Genomic DNA, 26,140 nt, shown 5'->3' with positions numbered 1-26,140 from the left:
TTTCTCAGAATTTTACCCAAATTAATGATGTGGGTGACAGTATAGCAATAATAACTGAGCATTGTTTTCTGAATGAATAAGTGACTGTGGTAAGGTATAAGCTTAAGTTACCAACGCATGTACTGTCTGAAAGGTTTTAGAAAGTACTGCACATATTGTATTCTAGATTCTATACAGTCCCATTGCACATGCTGCTAGTTACCACCACTGCCAATAAAGTTGGAAAGGGGGTATGTTTTCACCCGTTCCATCTGTCTGTCTGTCTGTTAGCAGGATAACTCCAAAAGTTATGAAGGGATTTGCATGAAACTTTGTGGAAAGTTTGGTCATGGGGCAAGCAAGAACCGATTAAAGCGTTTTTTTCTGACCACTAGAGGGTGACAGAAACTGCAACACATTTGTAAACACACAGCAAAGCTACTAGGCGACGGAAGCCCTTAAGGACAAAACGTGCATAAAGGCTAATGGCTAAAATAAACGTACCTACGGAGAAATATGGCCGGTTACCAGTCTCGCTTTGCCAGATTTTTCTCCCGCTGAAGGTTACATGTCCAACAATGACGAGTGAAGAGGCAGGTAGCAAGTTTACTAGTTGAAAATGTTTACTCGCTCGCTTCATGGATTCGCCATTACTTGGGCCAAATTTGAGAACAAGCTTTAGGAAAGAGGTGAAAACAGCAACACAGCTGGTCTGGTGTGTGGCTATTTGTTTATATCATTACGTCTCACGGAAATCTCCACGTAGCACACGTTAGTTTCAGGATTGGTTACAGGATCTGAAATAGCTTACTGCAGGTTTAACTTTTCACACCAATTGGCCACAGGGGGGTGTGGCAGTGGGCGCGGCTTCTCATAAAAACGCACATAACTTCCGAACGGATTCACGTGACACCATCAAATTTTGTGGCCTATCAGCAGACAGAAGAAGAGGCAAACCCTTCATTATTGGCCCAATCAAACAACATGGGGACACTGGAGAGGTCATTTCCAGTTTAGACATATCCGCCCTGCTGTTCCAGTGGTAGAAGGGCAGCACTAATGCAAACTGAACTGATAGAGCTGATTGGTCATGTGGTGCTGTGATAATCGGCTAAAATGCTTAAAAGTGGCTAGAATTTCAACAGGCAGATCTCATGTCCCATTTCAGGTACAGTCATGAAAATGTGTGCATCTCCTGATGTGAAACAAGTTGGTAATGTGGCATGGAAGAAATGATTCACTTTTGGCGAAAATTCGACATGTGGAACTGGCATATCTTGACTATTGCATAGCGTTAGCAGAGGTATGTGCTCTACGTAAGGGATAATGTACAGCGAGCGGGTCATTATTCACCCTTCAGGGTGATTCAAGACCCCTCCGCTTCGCCTCAGGGTTCTGCATCACCCTGTCGGGGTTTATTTCGCAATAATGACCCGCTCGCTGTACATTATTCCGCTTATTACACGGCTACTTACTAAAGAAAGCAATAATTTGACACAAAATATTGATTTAAAAATGATTTTATTGATTTAAAAATGATTTTATTGATTTAAAAATGATTTTATTGCTTCCGCTACAAAAAATAGTCCGTTAGATTCTACGGTTGGAACTGCGTCCATAGCAATGTAAACTCTGTAGTGAAAACGATGATGACCCATCAAACCAGCTGGTCAACCAGTCTTTAAACACTGCCATAGCCCATACCGTGTTCCGTTTGGTGTTTATTTCATGTCTGTCTTCTTCAATTTTGTCGATTTCTCTGTCGTCCAGCTCTTTGTGTCTTTTAACCTCTCTTGCTTTTTCTGCGCTGTTTTCTTGTTCTCTTTTTCTTTTCTTTACTGGGGACAGTTCAGCCATTAACCATGAAGTTTCATGCTCTCCAAATATATTAAAATTAGTATTAGAAAACATCTTCCATGGTTTTCTGATGGAGTAACGGAAAGCTAACGTTTTTTTTGCCACAGGGTGTTGCGAAAGAGCTGACTTTGTTAAATTTAAATTAACCGTTAAATTTACCGGACTTCTTTCGGGGAATTTATATGATTGGACGTGGTCCTCCAGAGTCTATGATCAGAACTGCGTCCATAGCAACGGTCTGTTATTCATAGCAGCGGTCTGCTATTCAGAAATAACAGACCATAGAATGCCGTAATTGACCAATCAGAATCGAGTATTCAACAAAACAGTGTAATAATGAGTGCCATCTAGTTAAAGTTAAAGGTTTCACAATGATAACATTTTTTTCTTTCTTTTAATGATTAGATACAGCTCAATAATCTACATACACAATTTACAGGAAATGTTTTTCTTGAATGTTGTGCACTATGACAAAGAGAGAGTCCAGGTATAGGAGTGAAGTGTCTCATCCCTGACCGAGTCACCTGAATTCACCTCTAGTTGCCTGCGGCACCATTGTGATAGCACTGTGTTAAAGAAACAAGACAGAACAAGAAAGATATATCACTACTCCCTGGTTACCTCAAGGGTTGTTATAGCAACCAGTAAAGGCCAACTTAGTTATCAGCATGGTTGGAGCACATCTTTGACCACTGACACTCGTATGTGAATAAGTATCCATTGTATGTGTTATTAAGGTGGAAGCCATCCCTTTTAATCCCCTGTCAATTAAATTAAATTGGCTGGCCTTTGGTGCCAGGTGATGTCCACCTGTTGGACTCTATAGTAGGTGACATCTCCTGGTGCCAAAGCTCAGCCAATAGCAGAAGGCCAGTTCAGTACCCTACTTTTCACCATTAGATGTCAGGCTTCACCACAAATTTGTTTGGGTTTTAGTTACTCTTTAACAGTCAGGCCAAGTCATGTCTCATTTAATTCTGTTTATCATAGTTCAGTAACTATTAAAATCCAATTATGTTGGTCAATATTGCAGAGGTGAGTAAAGTAAAAGATTTTGCAGCTTGTTTGAGGAACACAGCTTGAGTGTTAGACAAAATGACAACGGTGCATTTCTTTGTATACAAAGAAACTCCTGGACATTATAATTGGAGACACAAATGCACATTATGAGAGTACTGTGCAAATGTAAATATTCCATATGTGTGCAGGCTTATGTAGTTACAACTGAATGTGGAATATTATTTGTTTCAAAGTTAGCTAACATACGTTAATGGCAAGACTTTTGTTAACATGTTACGCGATGTGTGTTCGCAATGCGTTAGCATTAGCATCGGGTCTGGTTTTTCTTTTGACATATTTTAGTGAACATTTTGGTAGGCTATTTGTATAATACACTGTAATTTTCATTGTAAAGGAAATGCAATTGTAATGCAAATCAAGGCACAAGTTACAGTAAGTGTGTAAGTGTAAGTAAGTGTGTAGAATGCAGACCTGTGAGAATGTGAAAGCAATTTTTTAAGCCATTGTTTTAGATTACAAATTTTATTTGACTTTGAGATTTTATGTTTATTTTTTATGTTTGCTTCTATTGTAGCAAAGTTTCTATGTTTGGAAAGAGAAATAAAGATACTGGAAATACAGTGGTAACAGTCAAACAAATGATTCACTTGAGAAATGTTCAATAAATAATGAGGAGAAGTAAAGTCACGTCCGCCTGTCTCATGTTTTTGGCCTGTTTTTTTGTTTTTTTCAGGAAACATATTATGGCGCCACTGCTCACCGTTGGTACTTGTAGCATAAGCACTCTGTATACTTGACACATCCTTGTGAAGGAAACTTGACTGCTGTCACTGCTGTCTTGACCCTAAGCCATGTACACATAGTAGAAAGGATGCATGCCATTAGCATACTGGAAGCACACAATGGACATTTCTTTGTAATTGTTACCGTTATTAGGGCAGCTTAAGAGTTTACACACTTAGCTGGATAGCTAGAAGTGTCTATACATATTATTCTCCAGCTTAGAGGCATCGACACATTGCATTCTATGTAGACTTCTTTGAACTGCTCTGGGATTAATCCAAAGCGAGACTCTGTGTCAATCTCCACCATTATTCGCGATGACAGTGTTAGGATGAATAAAGCAGACCAAGACATTTCCAACGAGCTGGCATGTTTAACATAACAAAGGGATGTTTTCCCCTGCATCTTATTTTGTTCTCCGAAAAACCCTGATTTGATTCAGGCAGTCAGTCGGGCTGCTATCATCTCCTCTTTTCATTGCCCTGTTTTTTAAGCCTTTTCTAAGCCCCCATCTATCTCTTACCCTTCCTCACATACTTTCTTTCTTTCTTTCTTTCTTTCTTTCTTTTTCATTTTCTCTTATTCACGTTGCTTTCTCGTTCTGTTTTCATTTCTCTGTCTCTCTGCCTCTCTCTTCTCTCTCCTGTCTCTCTCTTTCTTTCTCTGACGATTTGCCCCAGAAATAAAATGCTTGTATATTCATTTTTTATTTATTTGTTGTTGTTTTTTTATTTGTGTGAGGGCAGCGGGTGTGATAGCGGATGTGTTTGTGTGTGTGTGTGGGTGGATGTGTGCGTGTGTGGGCTGGATAAGAGAGGTCAAGGTATAGGGGCGAGGTGGTTATGGGTTTGCAATTAATGAATTTACATACGGTAATGGGGAATGTTTGGCAGGCAGAATGCTGCTCCCAGATGGAAACCAGACTGACCTCTGACAAATGGACTGATCAGAGAGACCGAGAGAGAGATTGACCTTAGAGAAAACAGAACGATCTCCCTCTTAATTTCACAGACACTCATTTACAGACGTTTTCATAAGAGAGAGAGAGATTAAATTGCTTCATGCATTGATAATATCTTATATTTTGTATTAGAGGGAGACGGGGGGAGCCAAAGAAAGAGAGAGGGAGGGAGGGAGATAGAGAGACTCTCTGGGCGATCTCCCTCTTAATTTCACAGACACTCATTTACAGGCGTTTTCATAGGAGAGAGAGAGAGAGCGAGATTAAATTGCTTCATGCATTGAAAATGTCATATTTTTTGTGAAAGAGGGAGGAGGGAGATAGAGGGCGTGAACCGGCTGGTCCTTTGGTCTCCAATCCCTCTGAATCCAATTCAGAATTAGACTGCTTCCCATCACGTTGCCCTATTCAACTCACATCAAATTCTGGCTGCACTGAAAAGGCAGATATATCCGACTGTGATATTAGTTTAAGCTAAATCGGCATCTCACAGGCAGGCGAGCCTCATGCGATTTCCTGATATTCAGGTAGAGAGAGCTTCAGGAAAATATATGAAATATATTTCTTTGAGTATAAATGGGTCCAATGTAGCCCATCAGCTTGTGACCACACCTTTCAGTTTTCCTGTTTAGTTACTGTGATTTCTTTATTTTTCATGTAAATGAATGGTCCAGATGTGACATTTGACTGTGAGCCTTTAGTTAAAATATGTGTGTATTCTTGTCTTCAACAGAGAAGAATACGCTTGATCAACTTGTGTTAGGTGTAGCTGGCTTCACACAGATATTAAATCCGGACAACTTGTCCATAAACATAGTGAGATAATGCATTTACATAAATAAAAAAATCCACCATGATCCACTTTTCTGATGTTAAATGTTGTGCTTGGGGTAATTTACATACAAATGAAATAAACATAAATTTCCATGTTTGGAGACATGGTCTGCTTTGATTTTATTGTGACTTTGTTCTGTGACATCACGGATAAATGGAGAGATCACAGTACAGTCACATGATCACACACCTACACACACACACAGACACACCCACACACACACACACACACACACACCCCTCCCGGTCCCCACACATAATAGGTTTCAGGAGCTGTCTAAGTAATTCTGTGCTTGTTATACACACATAATTAGTTTTCAAAGTAGCTCTCTCTGAATATAGTATCAATTACTTCCTCTCTCTTTCCCATCCCCCTTAGAGACAGGTGGATTTAGCGAGCTCACTGTTTCTGATGTGACAGCGTGTTAATTGAGCTATTAGCCAGAGGTGTGTGTGTGTGTGTCTGTGTGTGTGTGTACGTGTACAGACTGAGGGTGTGTGCAGGTTCAGTTCATGGAGATGTGTGTTTTCAGTTTCAGTAGGCATGTGTGTGTTCATGATTGTGTGTGTGTGTGTGTTGTGTCATTGTGTGTCTTTGCATCATAAGTTGCACAGGTGCATATTTTGCATGTGTGTATGTATGCGTGTGTGTGTGCGTGTGTGTGTGTGTGTGTGTGTATGTGTGCCTTCACAGGTGCTTTGTCATATCCTCTGTCTTTCTTCTCAAATTAACACCTGCTGACGATGCCAGCTAGATAGGTGAGAAATATGGAACCTCACTCTCTTTTCCGCTGCGTGTCTATTTCTGTGTCTAATGAGACAGAATGGAAATTTGTCTGTCTGATTAGGTTGACACAAAGGTTCACTCAATGTGTTCTTCGCGTTCAAAAATGGTAATAAAAAATATAGACAAAGCCGTCTTGAATTGCTGTTGAGAGATCACAAGGCTGACATTTAAACTATATGAATTTTGGTCATTTTTATGAGGAGAAAATGAATTGGTGTTTTCAAGAAGAGTGTAAAATGAATTGGGGTTCATGGAGAATTAAATGGAAAGCTGACTATCTCCATTTTCCTCCCTCTCTGCTCTCTGTCTTTCACTCCTCCTGTCCGTTTGTAGCTCACTTTATTTGACTATCTGCTTGTCTGTCAGTTTCTCCTGTCCGACAGACACACACGTACACACACACACACACACACACACACACACACACATTGGGAAATATCATCCAAATGTTTGGCAGACTGGCCTAAATGGAGAAACGCTTAGGAATATTCATGGAAAATGTTACTCATGGCTGCCTGTGTTTGGCCTATTGTAATGTAAGCAGAAGTGAAATTAAAGACCTTGTTTTGTTTTCCAGGGTTTTGAGTCATCTAGTCTTTTCTTCTTCCTTCCTTTTTCTTCCTCGTCCAGCATGTTCCGCCACTCTAACGCAAAACTACAAACACTGTTTTGTTTTCCCAAGTTTTCTGAAGTGTCCGTGCCAAATAGTGTTATTCCTTCCTCATTTCTGTTTCTTTTGCATTATTTTACCGCACTTTAAAGGGAAACTCTAGACATTGTTTTGTTTTCCCCAAGTTGCTGAGGTGTCCATGCCAAATAGTCCTTTTTCTTTTTTCGTCTTCGGCTCTTTGTTTCTGCAACCTTTCCTCCACTCCTACTATGTAATCAGGGTCGGAGCCAGTAGACTGGTGCATTTCAAGCCAGGGTCAAAATGCAGCTGCCACATGGAAACCTGGTATCTCCAAGCAGTCAGCTATCCAAGAACTGAGGAAAAACTGATTGTCCGATTTCCCTCCATACATTTTTTCAAAAGCTACAATGGGTTTTGACTGAGCCTTTAACATTTAGTCAAAGAAAGAAGAAACAGTCAAAGGAACTCAAATATCTCACACTCAGTGTACTCCTGTAAAATCTGCTAAGTGAGTAACATTAGCATGTATATTAGCATTTTCAAAGACTGGGTCAGAACTCAAAGGTGGGTCGCAAGAGTAACATTGATCCCAAAATGATTCTGAAGAAATTGCCATAAAAAACTAAAACTATATTACGCCAGCAAAGCCTCCACAAGTCTCCACACTGTAAGATAAGCTGACTAAAACACTATGGGTGAGCTGGTTAGAAACTTAAAGTAGCCTAGCAGACTAGATGACTAGACTAGCTGGATGAGATCAAAACAAAAATTATTATGAAAGTGTGGATTCACAGAAAAAAATTCAAATAAATAACCTGCCTCCTGAATGGCAATTAATTTTGCAACACTGTACATACATGTAAAACCTTAAGAAGAGACTATAAAATCATATATAAATCCCTGTCAGAATACTACTGCAGAATACTACTGCAGTGGGAAAACAGCCAAATCAAGCAAACATTCTCAAACACACCGATGTGACTTTATTGTAATGTGCCACAGGTTTTTCCCATTTCCAACAAATCCATCCATCCATCCGCCCATCCATCTTAAATTAAGTCCAGGATTCCCAGTGGTGGTGTAAATGGTTTTTACTGCGCCCTGGACGGTGGCAAGGCTAGTACAGATGTGACACATCGAAGATCTCTGCAGGGCCTGGGGCCGATCGACAGGGCTACTGTTCTTACACTTTGCTGTGTGTGTGTGTGTGTGTGTGTGTGTGTGCGTCTGCATGTGTGTGTGTGGAAGGGTCTATTGACAGCCTGCTATTCTTTACACTCTGCAGTGGGATATGGGGTGTGACTACCATGTGTGCATACGTGTGTGTGTGTGTGTGTGTGTGTGTGTGTGTGTGTGTGTGTGTGTGTGTTCGGAGGGTAGGAGTGTAGATTGAATGTGGCTGATCGAAATCTCCCTGCTGACAAGCCCTAGTATCGATCTGTCTGTATCTGTGGCCGACACATTGCCACACACACACACACACACACACACACACACACACACACACACACACGCACACACACACACACACACACACACACACGAGACCAGTCTGCAGGGTGTAGGAAAAATCTCTCAATATATCTAACATGTTGAGCACCAGGTCAAGCCATTCTGTCTGGACAGACTTTATTTTGTTGATAGAATTTATTGATGAGATTTTGAGATTTGCAATGCAGAACGGAGCAGACAGTGTAACATGGGCAGACAAAAATAATAAAGACAAAAAAGAAACACCACACAAAAAAGCGCATAAAGATGAATTGGATACAACTTAAGATACTGTAGTGATATTGAGATGATGCACTCAAAAATGTCATTCACAGTTAGATACTTTGTACTTTTATCAGCCTTAATTAAATGCATCCTATTTGTCAATTAACAAACGCAGGATAAAGATTGTTATATATATTATATAGTAATAAAATAATAAACATTATTTTTTATTTTCAATCTAATTCCTCTCACAGTGGTGTAACAGAGCAGCAGCAGTCTATCAAGCATGCAATATGATTTGTACATTATGTCCACTTACATTTTTTTTAATATAATTATGTAAACAAATCTAAACATGCTGTTTTCCCCACCTATCATAATGTCTGCCCCCTGTTGTCTGCTACCAGATGTGTGTGTGTCTCTCCTCTGAAAGCCAGCTGGTAATCATGAGGTTTGCAGAGAGCCTGCATGGCCCATCTACAATAAGGTGAAAAAGGTTCTATATATAGACCCAAAAAAGGGTCTATATCACATCAAAGTTAAACCAAAAGGTTGCCCTGGGATTACAGCCGAGGAACCTCTGATGAACGTGTGTGTGTATGTGTGTGTGTGTGTGTGTGTGCGTGTGTTATTGTGTGTGTGCCCTCCTGTTGTCTCGTGCCAGATGTGTCTCTCTCTCCCTCTCGCCTCTGAGAGCCCTCTGGTAATAAGGCTGTTCTGAGGCTGTTTGGGGTGATTTAGAAACATGATGGATGAGGCATGTGGAAAATACATGATCCTGAATGTTAGCTGGATGATAGAGAGACAGAGAGAGAGGGAGATGATGTGTTACCGTGTGCGATTGAACAATTTCATGTATGTACTGTGCATGTATGAGTGCGTATGCCTGTGTGTTTCCGTGTGTTACAGCAGTACCTCATGATGCTCTCTTCTCTCCCACTGTGCCCTTTTATTTCCTTTTTCTTTTTTTTAACCAGAACGTGTTCTACCAGACATATTGATTTGTTTCCCAGGGTCTGGATCCACCTGGCCCAACAGCGGGGGAGCGTTCACAACCTTGCATCTTCGCTGCGGTTTACAACAGTTCATAATGCAAGAGGCACGACACAGAGCGCTGCTGAGGTTAGGACTTTACCATATGGGGGTGTGGAGAGGGAATGAGCAACCATATGGATCAACTGGGCCAGGAATACATGTGTGTGTGTGTGTGTGTGTGTGTGTACTCTGTCTTTGTGAAGGATAAAAATCGTACAAAGTGGGAACCTTTTTTTTCAGGCAGTTAGTTCGGTTGAGATTGGGTTTAAGGGTTAGATATAGAAAGTCAGATTAAGCCGATTGAGTGTCCTTATAAGTATAACTCAAAATAATATACAAATGCGTGTATGTGTGTGTGTGTGTGTGTGAGCAATAGAGCAATGGCTCAGGTGAGATACTATTGCTGTCACCTTGGAAAAAAAATAGTTGGCTGTTGTTTAATTTGTATTTAAATCACATTTCTGTCTTTTTAACGGTCTCAAGATAGTTCTCTAGTATCTAATGTCAAGATGGGTCACTTTTGCTGTTGTTGCATGAAAACCTTGAAACACAAACCTTTGGCGTCTTTATTCTCTGACCTGAACTGAACGTTCATATGTTCCTCTGACTGCTGAGCAAATATACTGACTCTAAGGCACATGAAACCCATTTAAAACACATTCTGTAATTTAAAAACAAATATGTGGGTGTAAATGATTATTTATCCAACAAGACAATGTTGTGCCCATATGTGAAGGAAAAGGCACAGATATCCTATTCTTCTCTGATTCTAAGGAATACAAAGATGGGATGGGAACAATATGGCAGCTTCTTTTAAAAATGCCCTGCTTTTATTTAATGGAACAATGAGGGGGAGACCTAGAGTCAGTCATTGGTTGACCATTACAAATGGATCCAGGGGTGGAAATGTTCTTGCCTGGCAGCCTGTTGCTAGCATTATTCAGTCTGGTCTAATGCAACGTCGACCTCACTAGCCAGAAAGTGTGGAAACAGAAGGCAATTAGAGCATCCATTCTGGTGATCAAAATCCTTCAGCTCAAATTCTGAATGGAACCAAAAATCTGCTCCCTGTTTTTATAAAGTGTCATTTTTTTTTTCCATTCAGTGAGCAGAGTCATTTCCCCAATTTCAATGCAATTTTGCCCTTTCCCTCCATTTAAAAAAATCTGAGGGAGAATGCCAATTTTTCCTACAACTCTTAAAGTATTCAATCATCAAACTATAAAGTGTTTGAGTGCTAGTAACTAGTAAGACTTGCAGATTACCAACTGATAAACGGAAACTGTGGTAAATTTATGAGTTTACTGCCAGGAAGTTGTGCAGCCAAACTGTAAATGTGTTACTAGTTTATTAGTCAAAATGAGTTTACTTGTTTTCAGGCCGCCTGAATTCACAGTGAAGTTGAGCCGAGGCACTGAGAAAGGGTAAGTCAGTCACTGATGGATTGGACACCATGGAGAATGGGACTACAGGGGTCAGCCATGGGTTGGCCAATCATCAGTCTTGCTGGACAGGACAGACAGCAGCAGAGGAATCCAACTAGAGAGAGTTGAGCCACTGAAATCAGCAAGGTCCCAGCAGTGTCCAATCCATCTTGATGAAATGTTCCAAACACTAATATCAAGCACACACAGTTCCAGTAAGTGGATAGAGTTTTAACTTGCATTGCTTAGCAACATAATTATTTCAGCGCAGGTGGTGAAATCAGAAACACTGAAAATGAAAAAATAATTCCCAACTCCAGAAAGTACTGGATGCCAGCAGGGTAGTAAGACTGAAAACAGAAATAATTTTACAGCAACCCTCCTTTGGCTCCCGGCCAAGTCTTCCAAAGCTGTAGGCACACAGCATGGGGCGTCAGACATGTATGTGCAATATGTGCTAGTACATCTGTGAGTGTGTCGACACATTCTTGTGAACACAATTACTCAAGAACAATACATAATAGAGACGTTAAACTTATGTTGACATATAAATATTTGTGAATTAATGCATGAATTACCTTAATTAGTGACCTCATTAGCATAACTGGGTATGTACATGATGACTATGGCGCGACATTTGGCAGCTCAAATGCCTCTTGTTATTTTTCTGTTGGGACCCATATTTTCAAAATACAAAATACTTCAAAATATTTTTTTTCTTCAAATTGTTTATATATATATATATATATATATATATATATATATATATATTATATTATATTATTTATTTATTTTCAGAATATTTGTCCACAATACAACAAAATGGAAACTTTAAACAAATGTAAGCATAAAGGAAAATGTGTGGTGGGTGCAATGTTTCTACTGGCAAAGTTCTTTCACAATAGGTTGTGAACAATGGGGTGATTAGGGGAATGACATCGCCTTTATTAGCTGAAATTATTATTTTGAAAAAGAGTGGAGGCAAACAAATATTTACCATTATCCCCCCTACTGAATTTACAACAAATCACCCTCTTGAAAATAGTCAACTTTTAATAGGGCAACGAAAATAGCAGGTTCTGACTTTAAATCGACACTGATAAATTACATTAGAGGAAAGAATGGAACGGGATGGCCTGGAATGGAATGGAATGATGTGGAGTCAACTAACTCAGAATCCTTTATTTGCAAAAAACAAATGCTTTAACTTAACATGTGGACAATTACAGTGTATTTTTGTCAGTTTGCTTACGCTATGGAACTGAATATAACTGCATGAATGCCATTAATTCTATATTCATTGTTAATGTTACTTCTAAAATATAAGTTGAAAAATATGAGTTCCAAAAAGACACCATCATCAAAAAATAACTTATTTTACAACATCGCCTGGGTTTTGCCTCTGACTCTCCAACTTTTCAGTTAATTTAAACAATTCAAAATTCATATCCTAAATGATTATTCAAATGTATTTCTAACTTCCAACAAAGAAAGAAAGAAGAAAAAAAAAATCTGCATGCATGCAAAATGTGCATTCTCCCCAGGGGTTCATTAGAAGCAATGGAATTCAGTGACCCAGAAACTAAACGTAGCCCAAATCAATTAGCAGACATACACATGCATACATTTGAGCTGCTAATTACAAAGCCAAACTCCACCTCACATGGCAGGGATTCCTCTTTGAAGATGAGACTAACTGTGAAAAACCAAAATGTTACACATATTTTCAAAGGCCTGAAGATTACAAGCTGCTGAACAAGGATGATTCAGCTGGACACATGGCTGTTTATGGACACTTTGGCTATAATTATGTTCTAACTTGTGACCCTCCAGTTATGGGACAATATCTGTAACTACTAGGTCACATGGAGTAGGCCAGTGATTCTCAACCTTTTTCATATCAAGGACCCTTAGTTTAGTCCACATTAGGGCCACGGACCTTTTTGATGAGATTTTGTCTCTCGGACCCAAATCTGAGAATATTTTTACTGTTAGATATGATTTTGTCCAGAATTCCATGACTATCTGTATTGTAGGTAGAGAGATAACAGTGAAACTATGATCAAAATAGTCATTCTTCTACATTCTCTAACTTCTTGTAAATGAAATGCTGAAGTTTAACAATTCATCAATTTGCTGGGGACCCCCTGGAACTCCCTCAAGGACCCCTGGTGGTCCCAGACCCCACGAAGAGAACCACTGTAGTAGGCTATTCAATCCACTACCATAGAGCAAGATAGGATTGCTATGAATGCTTAGACTACAGGCTTAAAAAAAAACAAAAAAACATTTATTTTATTGTTTTTTTTGTGTGTAGCTTTTGTGTAATTGTAATCTCCACCAGGTGATTTGAAGCAGTTAGCACACCACTTGTTAATACGCATTATGAAATGCATTAGGCCTACCCAAACTGTAGAATTTAGCAAAACATGTTGTAGGCGGGAACGGCAGTATCAAACAAAATGCCCAGTAGTGACCTTACACCAACTATATTTTTAAAGATGGTCATTGGATAGAGCAAAAATGCATACAATACAGTGAGAAATGAGACAATTCACTCCTCTACCTGTGCGCTGTCAAACGTCATCAGTAGTGCACCTGAAAAAATAAAACCGTGTTGTTTATTGAGCTGCAAATTTCCACACAACTCCCGCAATCCTCTGCTTGTATCCAGAAATAACTATTCTGTCTACTGTCTTTGACTAATCATGCTCCAACATTTGAGAGTCACAATTCACAACTCTGACGGACATATGGTTTATGGTTGATATTTGCACTTTTACAGTGTGTTTTGAAATCTTTTTGAGCTAGGTAACGGCACTGTGTGACTGTACACTTTCCCTTTAAGAAAGTGACAGCAACAAGCGGTGGAGGAGCTGGTCAGGAACTGGCCAGAAGTAGACGGCAGTGGAGGAATTTCAAAACTTTTCCAACACTCGTTTTGGGCTCGTTTTGCAGTTGCATTTTGTTTATTTGTCCCCCAGATATCGAAGCAACACCTACGTTTGCTTATCCCGGATGTATCGGTTATGAAGCGGATGCTGCGGACCGCTTGGAAAAAGGAAATTTGTGAGAGGAAAAACTTATGGAATGATGCCCGAGCGACTGCATCCCTCCCTCCAAAGTTCAGCTAAGGTGGCTAACGTTAGCTAGCTCAGGTTTCGGCTAGCTATAACGTTGATGTGGAAGTTGGGATAAACGTTGTTTATATATGTCAAAGCGAGTCGTTGCAATTCGCCTGATTTAGCGGACAGTGAGCGACAAGCTTGTTGCACAGTAAAGGCTTTCATCCCTAGCCTGTTTTCTTAGCCAGGCCAGGTTACACTAACAAAGTAACGTTACAGCTAGCAGACTAACGTTACTAGCTTCGGTTAAGTAAAGTTAGCTAGCGTTAGTTGGCTCTCGTAGTCTCAGTGAAGAATGGCATGACACAGGCTGGCCTCGTTTGACCACTGCCAACTCAAATCCATCATCATGAAAAGGTTGGATTACTTTTGACACTTCTGGAAAATCAACAATTACGCTACATGGTCCAAGTGCATTTCTAATATCGACACCTGTTGGATGCTGCTGGGGAGAGAGGAGAGATGAGAAAGTAGCTGAAAGAAGAAGGAAGCGGTAACGTTGCTGATCACAACAAGTAATGTTGGAGCCCTATAAAGTTAATTAAGCCATTAATATCCTCTCGTGGCGTTAAGAGTTGGTAGGTTTTCATGGCTTTGACAGAAAGCAAGCAAATTTGATCATCTTGGTAAGGAGCACTACTGATTCGGGCCAACTTTGACAAGCTGTGTGACACTTGGGCATTGGACCACCAACGAGCTCTTTTCAGGGATGTAATTTTTCTCTTTTTTTTAAGCATCTCATATTTTTGGACACAAGACCATTATCAATCCTGTTTCCCCGCTTTTCTCCTACCATTTCCTGCCTTCTCTGTTTTGGTCACATCCCTGCCTATTAATCAAGTGTCTGTGGCCCCTCTCCAACTTGGGGCCTTCCTGCATCATTATCACCATCATTCCTCCCACATACAGAGGCCCTGCATCTTGGATGAAGCGGAGGGCGCTATAATGAAGGTGACAGTGACATTTGGGCGGACAGGTGTGGTGGTGCCCTGTAAAGAGGGATGGACTGTGAGGGACCTCATCCAACAAGCCACACAGAGATACAGAAAACTGCTGGAACAGGTACTATTCACAAGCTACACATGTACCTGCTGCTCTTATCAGGGCAGGAAAATAACGGATGTACCAGCCACTGGTCACAGTGACTGGTACATCCTAAGATGCACCAGCCACTTACATGACTTTACAAGAGAACTACATTTTTATTATGGAATAGAATTTCGACATGATGACTGGTTTTGTCCAAGTGATGGCTGCTTATGTGTCCAACTGAGTGCAGAAGTACAATAACTTAGTGATTGTGAATTCCAAATAGTCCCAGTAATGAATAATTGTGACACTAATACAATGCTAAGAAGTTCAGAATGGTATTTTAGCTAGATGGGAAAATCTGAACTAGTTATTAAATATTGGCTAAATATTAAAGTAATACAACATTTTGTCAATATTAATCTGTAATCTCTCAATCTTAAAAGGCGGGTGGCAGGGTTTTTTTCTTTTCTCACACAACTCAAATCTAATGTCATTGGACACATTGGCTAAAATTGCAGACTTATTGCATCAAGAAATCTGGAAAAAATCTTGCTAAGTTTATCCACTAAGCCAGTGACAAAGGAGGGTGACAAATGACAGTGTTTTTGTAGTTGTTTGTGCTACACAGCATGGTGTTTATGATTTTAAAATATTACGCCTAAATACACTTTTTAAAATTTGCCTGATGATAATTACTAGTCTGTATTCTGGTAAGTGGTCACTACAGTCTCTTGCCTCTCATTTCATGCATTATTGGGCCTCTTTCCAAAGTTATCATAGAGAACCTAATTTTTTCACCCCTAAGTGCATATAAATATGAATGGAAGTGTGACCAAACAAAATCTTCTCTCTCTTGACATGGTTTTAGCCTCTTTGACCAAGCTGTTATCATACAGCCCATATCATATCATCACATCATTCTTTTGTTGCCGACATCAGTAGGCTACATTATTCATTCTCAAAAGTAGTTTTATAATAATGTCTGAGATTTTCATGAACTCATAAAAGACTTGGAAAGGCTATATCACTTTTTATGAAACGCCGGTTTCATAATAATAGTGGAGATTTTTCCCGAAGTCATAAAAGAATTAGAAAAGGCTCTATCGTTTTCATATCATGAAAGTGCCATATGACTTTGACATCCCAAAGTCTTGGGAAATTAGACAAAGCCGCGGAGGTCCGGCTCTCCATAATTGCTGTATGAAAAATTAAAAGCGTTTCTGATATGAGTTGTGATCAGCCAGACAGGAGCGGGGCGCGAATCGTTTCCATTTTAGTCTTCAGTGTAAAATGCAAATGACTCCCTCTTGTGATTCCTTTATGACTGCTACTGATTCCTTGTGCTGCTCTGGGGGCAGGGACCCTGTGACCCCCATCAGACAAGCAAATCTTCTCAGTGACTCACTTCATATTGGCTCCATTATTCAAAGAGCACAGTCATATAGATAGATAGGCGAAGTTTGGATTGAGAGAGGCGTGTTGAAGTTGTGTGTGTGGATGTGTGAGTGTTTGTGTTTATGTGCAGGCAGACGTAGAGACACCACTCAGCGATGCACTCATTCATTTCTATCCTTCTATCTCTCTCTTTCTCGCTCTCTCTCTCCCCCCTCGGCTTCTTTCTTATTCTGCCTCTGTCTCTGTTTCATCTCTCTCTCTCTCTCCCACAACTCTCAGCACTCAGCCCCCTTGTCCATTTTGCCCTCCTTCACCTTATTTATCATCTCTTTCTTCTTTCTCATACACCTCCTCTTCACCCTCCACTTAGCCTTGTCTGCTCTGTCTTTCTTCTCTCCCTTCCCTTTCATTTGACCTCTTCCTCCTCCTCTTCTGCCACCTACTCTTCCTGTTTCAACACCTCCTTCACCTCCTCCTCTACCTCCTCTTCTTCTTCGTGGCATTCCTCTGTTCCTCCCTCTGTGCAATATAGGCTGTGCCCATTGTAAACCTGGGCAGTATGTGAAAAGGAGTTGAATAGTTTACATTTTTAATAGTCTGTAAACAAACTGGTTGAGCAGCTGGTTTTAGGCAAGACCTTTATTGTCTCGTGTCAAATTTTAGGTCATTTAAGTGTTCAGGAAGTTAAATAAGCATACCTCAGCTGCTAAAAAATTAGACGCCATGTTGCAGTTTGCTTTATCTCAGGTCTAGCACAACAACATGCAAAACAAACACAACAACGTTTTAGGTGTTATTAATGCTCACTGAGAGACAGAGTGAGTGCTCCAGGTGTGTTTTCCTGCGGCTGTGATGTGCGTAATGGAGCAGCTCTGTTCTCTATTGATTAGGTCTCCTCAGTGTTTAAATTAAATACTTTGTTTTCTCTGTGTGTGGATGAAATGCCTTGCTAAGCACAAACACTTGCTCTCGGCGTGTGTTTTGTCCCGCTCTTCCTCTTCTTCCTGCACCTCTTCCTCCTCCTCTTCCTCTCTTCTTTATTCTTCTCTTCCTACTCTCTCTCCCACTCCTTCACCTCTTCACAGTCCCTCTTCGTCTCTTCTCCCCCTCCTATTCCGCTCCCATCATCCTTTGCATTTCTTCTTCTCCTCCTACCATCATCCTTCCTACTTTTTGATATAGCTTTGTCCCACTCTTTCTCTTCTCTTCTTCTCTTTCTCTTGCCCTTCCTGTTTGCATTCATCTTAGTCGTCCTCCTCTTCTTTGTTTTCCCCCTTCTCCTCCTTTTCCACCTCCTCCTGCTCTTCCTCTTCCTCCTCCTCCTCTCCTTCCATCTCTGTGGGATAGTGAACACATAGTTAGTCTCCCTAATTACTACATCTCATCCCCCCTCTCTCTTTGTATTTGTTTCTCTCCATATATTCCTCTCTCGCTCTCTTCCCATCACTCAGTCATTTTCCTGTAATGCTAATCTGGTGTAGCCTTGTAATTATGGCTGTTAATGTGCTTCAGGATTAGAGAGCCAGGATATGTGTGTGCGTGTGTGTGTGTGTCTGTGTGTGGTAAGGCACTACAATCCCTAATCCCTCCCAGTGCCAGGCAAATCATGTTTTTTAAACGTCATACAGACATCTCTCTCTCTCTCTCTCTCTCTCCCTCTCTCTACACCCCCTACCCCCCACCCACACATACATCTACTTGATCCTACTTAGAAAGCGTGGTGGTCGTATTAAAAACGTTTTTTTTTTTAATCTTGTGTGGTTCAGCGCGCATCCACTGTCGCTAACTGATACTGGCAGTCCCATTTATCAGCTGCTTTGTTTGAAGTTCCCACAGCGGTGCTTAAGAGAAGCTAACACTCAGAATAGGCGTTAAAGCTGTGTTTTTGTGATCTTGAGAAGTGTTGGGGTCCTTGAGGTTTACTCTTGAATTGAGTAGCGGAGAGAATTTTATTTTTTTTTTTGTATTTAGGTGCACTGAAAAGTTCCTTTTAGGTTGCACATTGACTGCAGCCTAATTATCAGACTTAATATGCCTACTTTGTGTTATGCAGTATGCAACCAAGAGGGATAGGAGAGAGAAAAAGATTTGTAAAATAAAAGGAAATGAGAGAAAGAGTGCAATTGTGTTTATATGTAGGATATACTGGGTTTGGGTTATACTGCTGCATTGAAAAGTCCCTTCTAAGTATTCTGTAGCCTTTCAGGTTGAAAGGAAAAACTGTGAAACTGTAAGTTTTCAGTCTTATGTGATAACTCTGACTTATCTCCCACTTCGCTAAACATACTACCTTGAATTAGGCTGACCTGTTTAAGAACTGCAAAACATAACTCACTGACAGTGGTGCAAAGCTGTAGAAGAAAGGTTTACGGTAGAGAAATGGAGAAGTCAAAGCCAGAAATAAAAGCTAAAACACAGACAGAGAAAAGGAATATATCATAAATATATAAAATACAATGGGCTGAAGTTTGCGATGGGAGGTTGGAGCTATACTGGTGAACTGAAAGGCTCCTCTTTAGGTTGTCAGTAGCCTGTCACTCAGCAAGTGTGATAACATTAGGCTAATTATCATCCACCTCACTCAATACATCAAACAACAAACTGCTTCACTCAATGCACCACAATGTATTATTATCTGTTATGGAATGGGGAGAAGCGAAAAGACAGCTTGCTGATAGTTATGATGCAGTGCTGTCACTTTTGATGGATGAGCATAGAGCCAAAACAGAAATGGCGGTAGGTGAAAAACAGGAGGAAATTATATGAAAGAAAAAAGAAAAAGAAATAAGATTCTTTTAGGGAGGAGGCAGGGAGGAAATTAAGTTAAAATTAACTTTTTAAAGAAATCAGAAAAAAGTTGAATGTAGGGAGATGGCTGAGATAGCAGGAAAGTGGGAGAGTGAGACGGAGGAAGGAGAGCATTTTTCTAAACAAGGGGAGTTGTCAGGAAGTTATTAGCCTGTTGACAGACTTCTTAATTACCTTAGAACAAACAAACAAGTGTGGGTGTGTGTTTGTGTGTGTGTTTATGGGATTTCAAGTCCAGTCTCTGCTGAGAAGTATGCCTTGTTGAGTACCAAACCTGACATTCATAGCAGCATATTGTTGGTCTTTTTCCAAGTGAAATATGGTTTGTGTTGCCTATCTCAAATATATGCGTGTGTTTCTGTACATGTGTGTACAATTAGTACATCTACTATTGTATGTGTATTAAACAGGCTGTACAAGTGTCTTGTGGGGTCCAGATATCCCCACAAGAATAGAAATAACCTGTGAAAGTTTTTGTGGACTGTGTGTGTTTGCATGTATGCATGTCTATGTTGAGGCTTACATGTATAGGTAGGTGGTTCATGCCTGCGTGTGTGTGCTGTGGTTTCATTAGCCCAGGGAGTGCCAGATGCTGGGGAGGAACACTGAGGAGGCCTGGCCAAACAAGCTGATATCATCGTAAAACATCCTGGCCCTACGCCAGAGCACAGACAATTAGTCCTGAGAGGGAGAGGAGGGAGGGAGGGAGGGGCAGGCAGGAGACACCTGCCGCCTCCTCTGCAGACAAACCACAGGAATGTGTATTGGTTGAGCCTGACACCTATTCTATTTTTTCTGTTCTGCTCTATTCGCCAAGTTAGGGTTGGGTATAATGGCACACGTGTCGCCTTTGTCAACTTTAACAGCAGGAAAGTAAACCAGCCATCTAGAGTGTGCAGCCATCTGTGTCTTTTTCACAATAAGACTGGGCTCACTGCACCTTTAGTCAAGCAGCAGCGGATTTACACTGTAGATATTCTAAAATTCAAATACTGAAAAACCTTTGGCCTGACAACTCCTTCCTAGCCGAACCATTGATAAATGAGAATGAATACTCTAGCATGCACATTAATTACAGATTTATTTACATTTGCAATTGATTGAACTGAATGTAAATTAACCCCAGCCCTGGTTTGAATGTAGGAAAGTATTTTGATCACCCTGGCTTGTGAATTCTAAAATTGACCAATCGTTTTCACTATTTTACCTGCCATATTGATCCTCAAAACAAAATGTAACCTACAAAGGATGGAGTGTTAGACAAAGTGTTAAACAGTGAATACATCTATTTTTATCGTTTCCCACAAGTAGTTAAAATGCTAGTAAAATCAAACATTTAAATCGAAGATAAACCTAACTTTGCTTCATTAGATGACTAACACAATCACATTGTGCACAGCTGCTGGAATGTCAACACAGTGTGTAATGGTTACCATGCCATTTCCACCAGCAATTTTCTGCCTTTGCGCTTCACAAAAGACAGGCTTTGTTACTACTAGGTCAAAAGCTGGGTCAAAACAAGGACAAGTTAACTCAAATTTTTGCTGGCTTGTCGTTTTTTCCATAGAATTTGATGCCACATCAGTGATGTCTTTACAAAGTGCTCTATGTAAAGACAGCTTTGGACGGCTCCACCATTAGTACTACATAATATTGGCATACTTGACCCGTAATGATATTTTAGATTTTAGGTTGAAATTGCAGTATTGTCACAATCCCAGACCCCTGTGGCAGCTGAACCCACCACCCCTTCTTGGCCATGTAGTGGAAACCAGGCAACCGATTGTCTTGTACATGGTTTGTAGTTTAATATTTTTGGCCCAGTACCCACATTTGGGAAATGTATTTTTTCCTGGTGGAATTGATGTGAGCTTGCACAGGATTTTCTGTCTCTTTGACAAAGACTGCGGCTTTGGTCTGGTAATGACTAGTACTGCTATTCTCATCATAAAACTCTTTTGCTAAATACAGTTGCCCTACGGTAAATACTGTTTCATGAAGGAACTGAATGGGATTCCTCAGCTCTCTCAGTCTGTAACAAACCTCTTGGCCCAAATACGCCCTACTGTAAGCAGAATTTTAAATGGAAACTGACAAAACTCCCAGCCTACACTGACCTAGAGTACATGGTGTTTTTTTATGGAAACTGAATGAAATTGTTCAGCTCACTGTGTTCCTCGGCCTAGAAAGGCTTTCTGTTTAGAGAGAGAGAGAGAGAGAGAGAGAGAGAGAGTGATAGGGATAGGGATAGGGATAGAGGGAAAACAGACAGTCCATTCCAGCATAAACACGTACCTGTTGGTGACGACTTTGAACAGTCTAGAAAGTTCAAAGTTTTACAATACCGATGTAATTCTGAGGCAGAGGTTTTACTACAGCCTGCTAATCACACAGAGATAGCCTATTTCATAATTTTCTAGGTCATGTCCTGAGGGCTGAAAAACTAAAATTGCCCAGGATTATCTGTAATAGTATCATGCAAAACACTATATTCAAGTGCTAATCCCCCTGATTTTCAGATTAGATCAGTGTGTTTACAACTCCTTATCTTTAGGCTTACAATATCTGCTTGTCCCTTTGGGTTTTAAAACTGGCAGAATTGGCGGTACAAGGTTTCTGCAGTTCACCGACAACGTGCAACACTTAATCCATACAATCCTCCCGAATTTCAGATTAGATCAGTGTACCCACAACTCTTATCTCTCTACCTCTGTATCTCTGTCTCCTTAGCATTATGGCTTCCCTACTGTAATGTGAGATCAAAAGGGGTTGTTGACCTCAAAATAACAGCAGGTCACCAAAGGAATGTGTGCTGTCGGTGTTCTGCAAAAACCTTGTAGCTCCACATTCGCTGAATTTTCTCTGTAGCTATTAAGGCATGTAACATGATTATAATTGCCGTGCTGTGGCTCACATCTGCAGCAGTCAGTTTGAAATGTAGAGACAGGTTGCAGTGTTTCCTATGATATCAGATAAGTCATGCGCGCTTACATAGGATGATGCGGATAGTTAGCAAATAACTAGATAGTTAAAAACATCACAAATTCTAATGGTAATGCAATGACATCTAAAAGAAAAAAAAAACCCAAATCAGCCGGCCATTTGTGTTTGGCTATACTTGTCAATAAAGATATTCTGTAGCCCAGATAAAGCATTAGACTCTGCAGAGAGAATAGGCTTTGCAGTTATAAAGTTGTTTTTATTACCTGTGAAGTCACTTAATGGGAAATTAGCTGGAGTTTAAATGGTTAGTTAGTTGGCTGTAAACATGGAAATGTTCTATTTGATGCTACTCTGTACTCCTTTTGACCTGTTTTGATTGATAGCAGGTTTGCCCTGGCTTTTGTGGAAGTGTAGTCAGTAAAGTTGCTTGTAGAGTGGGTTACTGTACTGTATGTGTGGGGATTAGGGGGTGAAGACTTTCCATTAAACTGTTATAGGCAAAATTAAACTACTGGAACCCATTCTAAAGGCCAAATGGTAGGAAAAGACACTATTGGGACTCAGTGAAAGGTTATGTGCAAAGATGAAGGAACAAAAGATACAAAATATTTTACATGACACTTTGGGGTTTAAATTTTCCTTCGTAATCATAAAAAAGCATTTACGTGGATTGCCTAAGAGTTTAATATGGCCCGAAAAACCCTGATTGATGGCGCTCAAGGAAGATAAACAGTGTGCAAGAGTGGAAATAAAACAAAACAAACCCAATGTTCAAAACATCTCTCTCTCCCATACATCTGCCCTGGGTGTGAGCCAAGTCAATGTTACAATGGAGTCACACAATGAATTCCATCAGGGAAGGGAGGGATAGAGAGGGAGAGCCAGAGGGAGAGAGAATATAATAGTATAAACAGCCCTGGTGTCTATGAGTCAGACACAGTCTTGTGTAACAGTGATGGTTGAATGAAGGGTAATTTAAATTCATCGTTCTGTAACATAATGGAGAAAATGGCCGAGAGTGTTTTTTTTTGTGGACACAGGCTATATTTAACTTGGGATAAATAGTTTTTCTTAAGTAAGCAACGACAACCGTGTTCGGAAATTACTTGCATATATCAACCGGCGCCAGATGGCAGTGAAGAATGAGTAAACTCAGGATCAGTTATGTTTTCACACTTTTCCAGGATTAATCATAAACAAGTGGATCACATTTTTGTCCAATATTAATGAGCTATGGTAAAAAGCAGTGTTTCAGCTAATATGGGGGGGGGGGGGCACATAGGCAACAGTCACCACCTAAAAGAATTTAGACTTAATTACTATTAGTGTAAATTGTATGTGTCATTTGGTCTAAATGCTGCTTTTTCTGACATTTCCACCCCATTAAGAAAAGCCTGGAGAAATCACTAAGATGGATAGTAAAATAACATGCGATACATAGCAGTTACATAGTATATAGGGATGGGCATTTCAAGCAAAAATACTATTCGATATTCACTGGGAACTATTCGACCATTCTTCGAAGATCACGATAGAGCTAGCTAGCTAAGCCAGCTAACTAGTCCGATTAGCCCCGATAGAGGCGCCGGTAAAAACAAGGGAAAATATACTTTTTAAGACAAGACGATAGTTGCATAAGCTATTCGATTTTTTATAATTTAATGACTATTCGAAAATTCGAAGATCATGACCCATCCCTAATAGTATAGTAACACTTACTTTCCTATACCTCTGAATTCAACTGTACAACTTACTTTTGAATAAGAGCTTTTGACTTGAAGCACCGGTCACTTAAGGAATTGCTTATTTCAAGACTTTATTTTCTGTTTTTGACCTTAATGAATGTAGTTGACAAGCATTTCTAGCGCTCTTACAAAACACCAAGCAGTTTGTACAGCCAGGTCAAATTTCTGGGCAGAATATCAGAGCTTGGTATTGAACAATATTGATACTTTTTTCTTTTTTTTTTGGATCAAAGCATTATCTATTTTAACATGTATTTAAATCTGTCAAAAAGCTTAAAAATGTTGGATTCTTCCAATGAGAGCTCAAATGTTCCTATGAAAATCAATTCATCAGTTAAAAAAAAATCAAAATCAGTTCATTCAGAAAGACGATGTCATGTATAATTGTCACATCGAAACTAATTTACACTATCATAGAATAACATATGCTTTGCATTCAACAAAGAAAGTTATTGAAAAGAGTATTGTTCCAGAACTGATATTGAATTTGGTGTCGGAACCGGTATCGGCATCAAGATTTCCAGTGATACGCACGGATACAGAAAAACAACTTTTTTCTCTCACACCCTCTTCCTTATGAGAGTTTTTTGAAAAGCATTGACAAGCACCTGACCCTGAAAGAAAGTCTTAATGGAGCACCACCCTGTAATGTTTTGAGTCATACCTTTCCCCAGGCTGTATGGTTTTGTGTGTGTGCGTGTGTGTGTGTGTGTGTGTGTGTGTGTTGTCTCAATATGTTGTTCAACAACCTGCTCTGTGTAGTCAGCTGTCCGGCGCAGGGGCGATGTCATTAATCACAGAACCAATACAGCAGAGAGAGGGAGAGGGAGAGAGAGGGAGAGTGTGGGGCAGGCTGGAGTTGTAATCTGTACAAGTCACCTAGGGGAAGAGGTGTAAGATGTAGGGAGGGGGAGAGAGGCAAAGATGAGGGCAGAGATGGAAGGAATAGGGGAGGGAGAGCAGAACAGGGAGAGGTATACAGCCTACTGTAAATGAGGAGGAGAAAGAGGGAGTTGGTGACCAGGAGAGGAGGCCCTTGTGGCTGCTGTGAGGTTTGGCATCTCCATATTTAAGCTAATAGACAAGAGCAGCTTCCCAAGACTCTGCTTTGCACCAGGGTTAGTTGAATTCAGCGGTTCAGTATGAGCGTGACAAATTCAAATATATCCGATTCAAATACAGTCTCTGCTGGCACCAGTCTCTTTCCATAAATCTGTACTCTCATGAATTTTGAGGGGGTTGACACCACCCAGAATGCTTCACAGTAACCTTTTACAATTACAGAAACCATCAGCACATTGCATCAGCACATTGCAGAAAACTTTTATCTACAAAATGTCACCGGTGATGTGTGGTTTAGGTCTGTTCACATATTAGGATGCTGATTTGTCTTGATGACTTGCTGTGTTTCAGGAAGGGGACTTCCTGGTTCGGACCCACCATGTGGAATACTGTGACGGGGGGATCCTGGACCCCGATGATATACTGAGCGACCTGGTAGAGGACAAGGACAAGGTAAGAGCACCCCAATGGGTACACCCATCCGGGTGGGTCTGCTCCTGTGTTTGATCTGAGATTGCAACAAAAGAGATTGGTGACTTTGACTTCCACTGCTTGTTACGCTGGCTTTACATAAAGCGGTAGCATCTAAACTTTCCTCCTGCTTTTCTGCTGCCTGGATGGTTATAACTAGCCTAATGTTAGCAGAAACTTAATGTTATTACCCTGTGGCAAGCAAGTTTAAGGCCACCGAAAAAATGAAAAACAAGACAAAAAAAAGATCCATTATAAAAGTAAATGAGCAAGTTTGAACTTAAAATTCTGAATCTGCTTTTGTCTTTCTGTTGATTATTTCACACAAAATATGAGGATCAGGATCAGGAAATTTTTTCACCTTTGCATTGGCACTAACACACTTAGCCTACATTACCTCTATGCGCATCAAAGAGTTTACACTTTGTCGACCGTCAAATTGAGTGGCCCAGTACCTGAGTGACTAACAGTGAGGTAGGCAGACAGATCCATCCATCCCACCAGCTAGCCAGCCAGCCCACAAGGAGGAAAA

The 26,140-nt window shown here is 40.3% G+C and overlaps 1 protein-coding gene across 1 annotated transcript in view; it reads left to right on the top strand.

Moving 5' to 3' along the window:
• The first annotated feature begins 14,577 nt into the window (after positions 1 to 14,577).
• The window catches only part of LOC139912160 (partitioning defective 3 homolog B-like), a 234,727-nt gene continuing 223,164 nt past the window's right edge, over positions 14,578 to 26,140 (top strand). Inside the window, exons 1-2 of the mRNA XM_078286087.1 lie at positions 14,578 to 15,214; positions 25,489 to 25,590. Of these exons, the coding sequence (XP_078142213.1) occupies positions 15,098 to 15,214; positions 25,489 to 25,590 (219 nt within the window). The 5' untranslated portion in view covers positions 14,578 to 15,097. The remainder of the gene's footprint in view (positions 15,215 to 25,488; positions 25,591 to 26,140) is intronic.

The sequence above is a fragment of the Centroberyx gerrardi genome, chromosome 10, assembly GCF_048128805.1.
Source record: "Centroberyx gerrardi isolate f3 chromosome 10, fCenGer3.hap1.cur.20231027, whole genome shotgun sequence".
NCBI classification, from domain to species: domain Eukaryota; kingdom Metazoa; phylum Chordata; class Actinopteri; order Beryciformes; family Berycidae; genus Centroberyx; species Centroberyx gerrardi.
The sequence above is the reverse complement of the archived record's forward strand: the minus strand, read 5'-3'. Positions and strand labels throughout refer to the sequence as shown.